Genomic DNA, 12,423 nt, shown 5'->3' with positions numbered 1-12,423 from the left:
GTGACAGAAGGAGAGAAATTAGTTCGTAAACTCGAGGCTGCATTTTTACATGCAAACTGATATGTTTGCAGAGGACGGCCTCCATCTCTGTGATATAAGTTCTGTCCATTTTGGCAGGATCCTCTGTAACTCATAAGAAGCATGCCGTTCCTTCTTCATAAGTACTTGTTGCAACACTTCATTCTATTTTCATGGAATGTTGTCTGTAGATGTACACAGAAATTTTCAGGGTAGAGAGAGAGTTGCAGCAGAAGAAAATTATGATACTTGTCGTCTGGGTCTTCATTAAATTTTGATATACAGATTTCCTTGCGAAATATACGGTTTCAGGTTACGCTTTAATTAATTTGACAGAGGAAACGAGGCAGACGGCGGCGTCTTGCTGATAGCTTATCTTTATTGTATGATAAATTGCAGTGGCTGTTGAGCGCATTGATTTAATTTTTTATCGCTATTAGAGATAAGCCTCGTGAGAGAACATTACACTTGGATTAGTTTGCAGGCCCCTAGCACGGACACTACAGGTAGGCAAAAGACTCTTCGACCAGTTAGCAAAAGTCATGATGAACACGATTTGATTGTATCAGATTGTAACATACCAGCACAGGAGTGGGGAGAATCCTTTTCCAGGAGCTTCAGGCGTGGCTCTACCTGAACCTGCATGATAGTGCCTCAGTACAATTCATTGAGAAGCCCGCATGCGACGTGAACACTTGAGACAAATGTGGCTACAAACGTGTGTCTCCTCGTTAATGTCGTAGTAAATTTTGCGCAAGAGATCACTCTCAAGATTTTCATGAGGTTTCATTCAGTACTGCATTTCCAGTGATGGACAAGACACGAAATAGATACTAAAATAAAAATCTTATTTTAGGCGCGTATTTTAACGATCTTATCAGTACTTTTAACAGGGATAACTTGGGGTGACATGATAGTGAAAATGATATGAACTGGGCGTGGAAAAGGTTCAGTAGGATATATATATATATATATATATATATATATATATATATATATATATATATATATATATATATATATATATATATATATATAAAGGTAGGAGAGGATACGTATGGTCAGCGATTCACTCTATTCCTTGCCCTCCTTTCACCCTCCTGCATGTTCAGGCCCCGATCACACAAAATCTTTTTCACTCCATCTTTCCACCTCCAATTTGGTCTCCCTCTTCTCCTTGTTCCCTCCACCTCCGACACATATATCCTCTTGGTCAATCTTTCCTCACTCATTCTCTCCATGTGCCCAAACCACTTCAAAACACCCTCTTCTGCTCTCTCAACCACGCTCTTTTTATTTCCACACATCTCTCTTACCCTTACGTTACTCACTCGATCAAACCACCTCACACCACACATTGTCCTCAAACATCTCATTTCCAGCACATCCATCCTCCTGCGCACAACTCTATCCATAGCCCACGCCTCGCAACCATACAACATTGTTGGAACCACTATTCCTTCAAACATACCCATTTTTGCTTTCCGAGATAATGTTCTCGACTTCCACACGTTCTTCAAGGCCCCCAGGATTTTCGCCCCCTCCCCCACCCTATGATCCACTTCCGCTTCCATGGTTCCATCCGCTGCCAGATCCACTCCCAGATATCTAAAACACTTCACTTCCTCCAGTTTTTCTCCATTCAAACTCACCTCCCAATTGACTTGACCCTCAACCCTACTGTACCTAATAACCTTGCTCTTATTCACATTTACTCTTAACTTTCTTCTTCCACACACTTTTCCAAACTCAGTCACCAGCTTCTGCAGTTTCTCACATGAATCAGCCACCAGCGCTGTATCATCAGCGAACAACAACTGACTCACTTCCCAAGCTCTCTCATCCCCAACAGACTTCATACTTGCCCCTCTTTCCAAAACTCTTGCATTTACCTCCCTAACAACCCCATCCATAAACAAATTAAACAACCATGGAGACATCACACACCCCTGCCGCAAACCTACATTCACTGAGAACCAATCACTTTCCTCTCTTCCTACACGTACACATGCCTTACATCCTCGATAAAAACTTTTCACTGCTTCTAACAACTTTCCTCCCACACCATATATTCTTAATACCTTCCACAGAGCATCTCTATCAACTCTATCATATGCCTTCTCCAGATCCATAAATGCTACATACAAATCCATTTGCTTTTCTAAGTATTTCTCACATACATTCTTCAAAGCAAACACCTGATCCACACATCCTCTACCACTTCTGAAACCACACTGCTCTTCCCCAATCTGATGCTCTGTACATGCCTTCACCCTCTCAATCAATACCCTCCATATAATTTACCAGGAATACTCAACAAACTTATACCTCTGTAATTTGAGCACTCACTCTTATCCCCTTTGCCTTTGTACAATGGCACTATGCACGCATTCCGCCAATCCTCAGGCACCTCACCATGAGTCATACATACATTAAATAACCTTACCAACCAGTCAACAATACAGTCACCCCCTTTTTTAATAAATTCCACTGCAATACCATCCAAACCTGCTGCCTTGCCGGCTTTCATCTTCCGCAAAGCTTTCACTACCTCTTCTCTGTTTACCTAGCGACAATGGTCATTTTTTCAGAGCTAATTCAAGATGGCGGAACACTGAAACACTGAAATTACAAAGGATTTAAAAACTGCCTCTTGTCCGAGAAAATGGCATTCAAGAAATTTAAAGAGAGCATTACCAGCATGGTAAAATACGTCAGTTTGTGTCGAAAAACCAAAACAAATCTTTATGTTAAAGTGAAGTCGGCTTGAAGCTCATGGCGCTAAAATTGTCCAAAGAATCCCTAAGAACTACACAGTTACGTTCTAAGCAGAGTAACATTACCACATCATTTGGACCATCACCTAAGAGGAACAGTAACTTGGTTCCAGGCAACAGAGACCTCGACGAAGATCTTAAACATCTTTTTTTTTATCATTATTATTTCCACAGCAGAAAACACAGCTCGTGTTCCACCTGCAGTCCCATTATTGCTACCGGGCGGGAATGTAAATATAGTTTACCCGAAGGATAATGAAAGGAGTTCCAACTGGTTCTGTTATGCCTCACACTGCTCGTGTAGTATAAGGCTTTTGCTGATGGGAGTATTTCACAGGATTTAAGATCTACCAGGATAACACCAGTGTTTAGATAAGGCAATAACTTCCTGCCCTAAAAGTAGCGACCAATTAGTTTGACGTCCAGAGTTGACAACCTTATGGAAACCAGCATTCCAGACATGGTTCTTAATCATTTTAATGATCACTGCATGATTAACGAGTAGCTGATTTACGTTCTTAATCATTTAGATGATCACTTCTTGATTAACGATTACATGATGTACGTTCCTAATCATTTAGATGATTACTAGTTGATTAACGATTAGTTGATTTACGTTCTTAATCATTTTAATGATTACTACATGATTAAAAATTAGTTGGTTTACGGTGTAATCTTTCATGTCTGACAGATTTGCTTATTGTTTATGATGCAGTCAACATGTACATTTGAGAGTTTTACGTCATTTATGTACATTTCAAGAAAATATCGGATGAAGTTCCACATCGGAGAGTACAAACGAAGGGGAATGTGTCGCATGGTAAAGATGGTGTTCTATTTCGGTGGTTAGAAAATTGTTTGGCAGGTCAGAAACAGATAATCCACGGCTCTTTAGTTATAATGTTTACAGGTATTCCTCTATCAATCATGTGTTGATTTTCTGTTCTTATCACACTACGGTCAGGTGAGTCTGGTCTCTGCCAGTATCACACTAAGGTCAGGTGAGTCTGGTCTCTGCCAGTATCACACAACGGACCCACCAAATCTGCTGCTGTTTATTGTCCTTTGTTATTACACGAGACTCGAACATCGTCTTAAGGGTGTTGTGCTGTGTTGATCTATTTCCTGCGGACACTGTGCTGTTTTCGTGTATTATCTGAGGTTATTGTGCAGCGTTAGAGCATGAAGTGAGGTCATGCAATGTTAAACCATCAGCTGAGGTTACTGCGCTAAGTTAGAATGCTGATTGAGGCTTATGAACTGTGTTAAAGCATCAGCGGAGGCTGCCAAACCTTTAAAGCATATGAAATGAGGCTATTGAGCTGTGTTAAAACAATGAATGAGGCTACTGAGCTGAGGCCACTGTGTTATATCAAAACACTGAGGCTAATCAAATGTAAAACATTACCTGAAGCTATTGAATTGTGTTAAATCATTAATAGGGCTTATGAACCGTGTTAATGCATTAGCTGTAGGTACTGTGTTAAAGAATCAACTGAGGTTGGACCAGAAAATTTCTGGACGTTATAATGTGAGCTGGATCTGTTTATGTGTCGTTCATGTCGTTACTGTGGTAAGGGTAGAACCGGTGATCATGGTCCGAGGGTAGAATGATATGTGATGGTTTTGCGCGCCAAGTCCAACTGATTTGTGTGAAGGTAAGAGGTTAGCTAGCCTTGATATCACCGTCACACGCGGATGCCAAATCAGTCAACATTTTTCTTCTGGTAAAAACGAAGGTTAACCTATTCTGGGCCCGGTTGCTGTAGAGGTCGGTGAAGATGATACCACAGTTTACACCTTCCTGTTATTCCTCTATCTGTGGTATCCAATAATCCCACTGAAAATGAAGAATCGCCGAGTTGCCAGACTTGTTACGACTGTCGCCACTGATCAGGGGGCCCGAAGATGGAGCTTAGGTGCCAGAGAATCGGAGCTTAGGAAAGTAAAAAGCATTTTGTGGGACCGCAAGAACATATGTCTTTGGCAGAATGTTGTCGAATGTCACGTATACGACGATACTACCCTTGCGTGCGACGCTACGACCACTGAGTACGACCGTACGACCCTGGAACACAACGGTACAACACCTGGGTATGATGGCCGGGCCTTTGAGCTCATCAATAGTGTTACTTCGCCAAGGGTTCGAACCGTTGCGTCATGCCGAAGAAGTTACTGGTATATTTGGCCATAGACGCAAAACTCACAGTGACCATGACGCTCTTCCTTACTTGACGCTACAAGACCGAGCAGCAACGGACAACTTGTCGCAAGCCTCAGGCCTGACATCGTTCTACAAATCGTAGATCACAAGGAACTTTTTCACACCAAAATTCATTTGTCTTTCCCGTCTGTGGTTGTGACCCAGGAGGTCTCTTTAATTCTAATACCTTTCTGTGCCCCTGTACCTCGACATCATTATACTTTGCTTATTTGTAGCTCTGTGCCTCACCTCTGTGCCCTTGTGCCTCTATATAACTTTACCTCGGGTATCGTAACTCTATTCCTCGTGCCTCTGTACCTCATCGTACCTTGTACCTTCGTACTTTGCATCTCTGTACCATTTATGTAACATGTACAGCGACAGTGGCCTGACTAAGGGGATAAACTGGTGTGACTTCAAATATTATTACAATAAAGTCGTCTATCCCAGCCAGAGGAAGAGATGAGATGGAAGGAACAGGCTATCAACCTTCAGGTTCACTCATCCATAAATAGTGTCGCTGGAGGCGATGCGAAGGCTAATCGCCAGTTCAAGGTAGTTACGGTAATAATATCGTGGCGAAGGTAACAGCTGCCTTACCTTGGTGCTTCGCTGGAGGGAGTTAAAAGGAGAATGTTGGCAAAGGCGAGGATCGTTAGCGCCTTCGTCAGCGTGGGTCGGCGGGGGCGTCACCAGCCCACGCCTTCTGGATGAGGGCACCTCCTCGGGGCCCCACATCCTGGAAGTACAAAAAGTCTTTCTGAGCCTCGAGTGTCAGTAAGAAAAAACCCATTGAAAAGGTTTTTAGCGACAGGCCGTACAAGAGGACCCACAGGGCACAAGGCCGGGGACTCGATATGTTGTCGTGTTTCCCTACCATGATTATATATGATACCCTGATGGATTACGCACCCGTTCGATGGAAACAGGTCAACGACCCTACCCCTGGTGTCAGCTTTGACGGTAGCTCTCCGTAATACATCGTCTTCCGTAAAACCTTTTAACAGCTTCCACAGCTGGACCATCGCCCTGCACGTCACTCCCTACGAAAAAGCGGCCGTGGTCGTGCACCTCAGCCCCTCCTCCAGTACCCTGTCCCACCAGACCCCAGCTCACTCCAGGTTACTCAGTCCACTGAGCATCTTGGTGTCAATTTGTACGACAAAGTAAGCTAGAAAAAACGTCAACACCTTTATCAAATCCTCCAGTTGTCGTCTGTATATCTACACCTGAACTCAAGAACATCAACAGAACTCTCATTCAGGAATTCATAAACTCATCCATGCCAACCCTACTTGGCTTAATTGAGGATGCACCGCACAACGAGTCACTAGCAAGCGCTCAGAAAAAGGCATTCAAGATCGTGTTCGATCCCTCTAACGCCGCACAAGAGGCTTTCATTATATGAACCTTTCCAGCTTTCCCCGCCCATCACATGCACCGCATCGAACTGTTGAGAAAGGTTCTACTGCACCTCATGTACCACAAACGCATCGAACCCACGCGACCTCCTGCAGACCTGTACGTGGACGTCTCGTCCCAACCACCGTGACCACTGTCATCATTGGTTAACTACGTGTATCAACTGACACATTTGCATGTCTGTACTGATGGTGTGATTAACGCCCTTTTGTATGGCCCCTTTACGTTTTCTCTATGCTCAGTCTTTGGCTGCAGGTAGCTCATTAAATCGTCATCATGACACACACACACACACACACACACACACTCACACACACACACACACACACACACACACACACCAGTATTGTAACTGCAGGCGACACAGTTGTAGTGACGATCAGCCATCTTGGCATCTCTCACTGTCAGGCTCGTAAACTTTCCATGGTAGAGTGTATCAGTGGACGTATGACTAAGAGAACCTGTTGACAGATCTGCCGGTTACTCATCTCTCTTGTGCAGCTATTAATATGATGTAGCCAGATGGATGCTGCTCCTTACACACTCACACACACACACACACACACACACACACACACACACACACACACACCACCTGTGAGTGCATGTGTTTGTAAGAGTGTATGTCTTCGAGCTAGTATGTTTGTGTGTACGTGAGTCAATGTATATTTGAAGCTTTCTTTTCGTGTGTTTTGTTGTTTATTCTTGTATGTGTTTGTATGTAAGTTTATGTGTATGTTTTTAAGGGCGTGCGTGTATGTGTAATAACCTGTTGTACTGCACGGGGAGGGTAGTTCTACACTCGTGTGTCCCCGACTCTAGTGCTTCCTGTATCATCAAGCAGACTTGTAGGTCTTTGTGAGGTGTCGTCAGTCACACAGTCTCTTATTTAGACCATTATGCCAACCGTCCACCAACCTCACAGTAAACCAGTCTTTCCGTACCTTCTTCTTAACCAGCCTCTTACCCAGCTCCTGGTCATGGCCTCTGGTAACTCTGGTACTGCACCTCGTGAAGACTGTTATCAGGTCACCTCTGCTTCTCCTTTCCTTCTGTGTAACCCTCAGTCTTTCAAGTAGCTCAGCTCTCTTAACTCAGGCATCATCATTTGACTGATCTTCTGTAGATCCTTTCAATCAAATCTTTGTGCTTTGAATAAGGTGATTAGAAGTGAGCGGTATAACTCTGTTTCAGTGTAATATATGTGGTGAATAGGTTACTAAACGTTTCCTGAGCTATGTCCTCGAATGCGCGCGCGCGCGCGCACACACACACACACACACACACACACACACACACACACACACACACACATATATATGTGTATAAGTTTGTTGAGTATTCCTGGTAAATTATATGGGAGGGTATTGATTGAGAGGGTGAAGGCATGTACAGAGCATCAGATTGGGGAAGAGCAGTGTGGTTTCAGAAGTGGTAGAGGATGTGTGGATCAGGTGTTTGCTTTGAAGAATGTATGTGAGAAATACTTAGAAAAGCAAATGGATTTGTATGTAGCATTTATGGATCTGGAGAAGGCATATGATAGAGTTGATAGAGATGCTCTGTGGAAGGTATTAAGAATATATGGTGTGGGAGGAAAGTTGTTAGAAGCAGTGAAAAGTTTTTATCGAGGATGTAAGGCATGTGTACGTGTAGGAAGAGAGGAAAGTGATTGGTTCTCAGTGAATGTAGGTTTGCGGCAGGGGTGTGTGATGTCTCCATGGTTGTTTAATTTGTTTATGGATGGGGTTGTTAGGGAGGTAAATGCAAGAGTTTTGGAAAGAGGGGCAAGTATGAAGTCTGTTGGGGATGAGAGAGCTTGGGAAGTGAGTCAGTTGTTGTTCGCTGATGATACAGCGCTGGTGGCTGATTCATGTGAGAAACTGCAGAAGCTGGTGACTGAGTTTGGTAAAGTGTGTGGTAGAAGAAAGTTAAGAGTAAATGTGAATAAGAGCAAGGTTATTAGGTACAGTAGGGTTGAGGGTCAAGTCAATTGGGAGGTGAGTTTGAATGGAGAAAAACTGGAGGAAGTGAAGTGTTTTAGATATCTGGGAGTGGATCTAGCATCGGATGGAACCATGGAAGCGGAAGTGGATCATAGGGTGGGGGAGGGGGCGAAAATTCTGGGGGCCTTGAAGAATGTGTGGAAGTCGAGAACATTATCTCGGAAAGCAAAAATGGGTATGTTTGAAGGAATAGTGGTTCCAACAATGTTGTATGGTTGCGAGGCGTGGGCCATGGATAGAGTTGTGCGCAGGAGGATGGATGTGCTGGAAATGAGATGTTTGAGGACAATGTGTGGTGTGAGGTGGTTTGATCGAGTGAGTAACGTAAGGGTAAGAGAGATGTGTGGAAATAAAAAGAGTGTGGTTGAGAGAGCAGAAGAGGGTGTTTTGAAGTGGTTTGGGCACATGGAGAGAATGAGTGAGGAAAGATTGACCAAGAGGATATATGTGTCGGAGGTGGAGGGAACGAGGAGAAGAGGGAGACCAAATTGGAGGTGGAAAGATGGAGTGAAAAAGATTTTGTGTGATCGGGGCCTGAACATGCAGGAGGGTGAAAGGAGGGCAAGGAATAGAGTGAATTGGAGCGATGTGGTATACCAGGGTTGACGTGCTGTCAGTGGATTGAATCAAGGCATGTGAAGCGTCTGGGGTAAACCATGGAAAGCTGTGTAGGTATGTATATTTGCGTGTGTGGACGTATGTATATACATGTGTATGGGGGGGGGGGGTTGGGCCATTTCTTTCGTCTGTTTCCTTGCGCTACCTCGCAAATGCGGGAGACAGCGACAAAGTATAATAAAAAAAAAAATATATATATATATATATATATATATATATATATATATATATATATATATATATATATATATATATATATATATTCCTATGAGTCCACGGGGAAAGTGAAACACGATAAGTTCCCGAGTGCTCTTTCGTGTAATAATCACATCATCAGGGGAGACACAAGAGAGAAATATAAGTCAGTTGATATACATCGAAGAGATGAAGCTAGGACGTCATTTGGTAAACATGATGCTTCAGGCATGAGGGCAACAACCCTCACACCATGTGTGAAGTCAGGAATAACCCGTCGATGTCCTCGTGATCTAAGACACCGCTTATGACTACTGTTCCACCACCCAGGACTGTTCCACCACCCAGGACTGTTCCACCACCCAGGACTGTTCCACCACCCAGGACTGTTCCACCACCCAGGACTGTTCCACCACCCAGGACTGTTCCACCATCAGGTCTGTTCCACCACCCAGGACTGTTCCACCACCCAGGACTGTTCCACCATCAGGTCTGTTCCACCACCCAGGACTGTTCCACCACCCAGGACTGTTCCACCACCCAGGACTGTTCCACCACCCAGGACTGTTCCACCACCCAGGACTGTTCCACCACCCAGGACTGTTCCACCACCCAGGACTGTTCCACCACCCAGGTCTGTTCCACCACCCAGGACTGTTCCACCACCCAGGACTGTTCCACCATCAGGTCTGTTCCACCACCCAGGACTGTTCCACCACCCAGGACTGTTCCACCACCCAGGACTGTTCCACCACCCAGGACTGTTCCACCATCCAACATCGTGACACTTCCTGTTTCTTTTCTTTACTCCGTCATGTGACCTGGTCTGCCAGGTCTGCCTGCCTGCCTCCTAGGACGCTGATATTGACGTAGTTAGGCAGACTTTATCAACCATGATCATCCGTGTATAACCAGCTATCTGAGAGAGAGAGGGATTTTTGTACCCCTTGTTAGTATAGATACTGATACAGACATAAGATGTGGTTGATCGTACTAGATGTAAAACTAGAATAACGACCACGTGACACAGTTTTACTTGAGACGATGATCAAACTTACGATATATTTCGATGAAATACGACACTGACAAGGATGCAGTATCACAGTGTGGTCGCCCGTAGTGTGTCAGCATTTGGCAACTTTGTGCAACACACAGGTGGTATTCGGGAGGCGGGACTCTGCGTAGCATGATGGAAAGATTTCACACATATCGGAGGGAGTGAGGGTACACGAGCATGGCATTCGAATCGTTTTCCTGAATCTGATGATTTTGAAGTAATTAACGTGCGACTTTGCGTGCAACAGTGAATGCTCTTTCTCAACATCTTATCATTTAATATTATCTCGTAAGATGTTCATTTTCTTTTTTTATCAGTGGAAAGGCTGGTTCATTCTCTACTATCTCTCCTGTACTAATATTGGCCGACACAGTAAGGGCAAAAACATGATTCGACTCTCAGCCATCCCGGATGAAAGTAGAAAAATAAACTCTATGAATAGAAAAATAAAGAACATAGACGAACTCATGTGAGCTCATCGGGTGTTTGTAGACCTGATTTGTGAAGATGGAGGGACTATTGGACGAGGGCAAGACCAAAGAATGCCAGATCTTCATCTTAGCGGAAAGTAGTTAACGCCATAACGGCAATCCTCGTGTGAATAATATATATATATATATATATATATATATATATATATATATATATATATATATATATATATATATATATATATATATTATATAAATCGAGAGAGGATACAACCCACGTTAAGTATCGTGTGCATGTCACAGAGGAAAATTCTCCGCTTTACTATGATAGCTTTCTTGAATGAAGAAGTTGGAGAACAGATGCCAAACGAGGATTGTTCCTCAAAGGCTTAGGCTCTAAATGACGCTACTTCGCCAAGGCAAGAAAGGGAGAGGGAAATTTTATATATATATATATATATATATATATATATATATATATATATATATATATATATTTTATTTATTTATTTATTTTGCTTTGTCGCTGTCTCCCGCGTTTGCGAGGTAGCGCAAGGAAACAGACGAAAGAAATGGCCCAACCCACCCCCATACACATGTATATACATACACGTCCCCACACGCAAATATACATACCCATACATCTCAGTGTACACATATATATACACACACAGACATGTACATATATACACATGCACACAATTCACACTGTCTGCCTTTATTCATTCCTATCGCCTCCCCGCCACACATGGAATAACATCCCCCTCCCCCCTCATGTGTGCGAGGTAGCGCTAGGAAAGCACAACAAAGGCCCCATTCGTTCACACTCAGTCTCTATCTGTCATGCAATAATTACCCGAAACCACAGCTCCCTTTCCACATCCAGGCCCCACAAAACTTTCCATGGTTTACCCCAGACGCCCTTTTCTGGACTCCTGCAACTGTGAGGCTGTAACTCACAAAGGAGTGGGATAAACTGGTCATCTTTCGGGCGGGAAGATGATCCTCTCCATCTGCTGATGTCAGCGTCATCAACGGTGACTTCCGATCTTTTGGTGTTACCAATTGCAGCGTATATATATATATATATATATATATATATATATATATATATATATATATATATATATATATATATATATATATATATACGTGGGTGAGTGAGTGCTCAAATTACAGAGGTATAAGTTTGTTGAGTATTCCTGGTAAATTATATGGGAGGGTATTGATTGAGAGGGTGAAGGCATGTACAGAGCATCAGATTGGGGAAGAGCAGTGTGGTTTCAGAAGTGGTAGAGGATGTGTGGATCAGGTGTTTGCTTTGAAGAATGTATGTGAGAAATACTTAGAAAAGCAAATGGATTTGTATGTAGCATTTATGGATCTGGAGAAGGCATATGATAGAGTTGATAGAGATGCTCTGTGGAAGGTATTAAGAATATATGGTGTAGGAGGAAAGTTGTTAGAAGCAGTGAAAAGTTTTTATCGAGGATGTAAGGCATGTGTACGTGTAGGAAGAGAGGAAAGTGATTGGTTCTCAGTGAATGTAGGTTTGCGGCAGGGGTGTGTGATGTCTCCATGGTTGTTTAATTTGTTTATGGATGGGGTTGTTAGGGAGGTAAATGCAAGAGTTTTGGAAAGAGGGGCAAGTATGAAGTCTGTTGGGGATGAGAGAGCTTGGGAAGTGAGTCAGTTG

At 43.3% G+C, this 12,423-nt stretch overlaps 2 protein-coding genes across 3 annotated transcripts in view; one reads left to right on the top strand and one right to left on the bottom strand.

Moving 5' to 3' along the window:
* LOC139749489 (uncharacterized) overlaps positions 1-12,423 on the bottom strand; it is a 53,733-nt gene that overhangs the window by 31,360 nt on the left and 9,950 nt on the right. The window contains exon 2 of one of the 2 annotated variants that reach the window (XM_071663409.1): positions 5,599-5,737. The exons of the other annotated variant lie outside the window; for it this stretch is intronic. Within the exon in view, the coding sequence (XP_071519510.1) occupies positions 5,599-5,736 (138 nt within the window). The 5' untranslated portion in view covers position 5,737. The remainder of the gene's footprint in view (positions 1-5,598; positions 5,738-12,423) is intronic. 2 annotated transcript variants of the gene reach the window in all.
* LOC139749490 (uncharacterized) overlaps positions 1-12,423 on the top strand; it is a 225,073-nt gene that overhangs the window by 204,634 nt on the left and 8,016 nt on the right. The gene's annotated exons all lie outside the window — the stretch shown is intronic.

Source organism: Panulirus ornatus, chromosome 7 (genome assembly GCF_036320965.1).
Source record: "Panulirus ornatus isolate Po-2019 chromosome 7, ASM3632096v1, whole genome shotgun sequence".
NCBI lineage: Eukaryota > Metazoa > Arthropoda > Malacostraca > Decapoda > Palinuridae > Panulirus > Panulirus ornatus.
The sequence above is the reverse complement of the archived record's forward strand: the minus strand, read 5'-3'. Positions and strand labels throughout refer to the sequence as shown.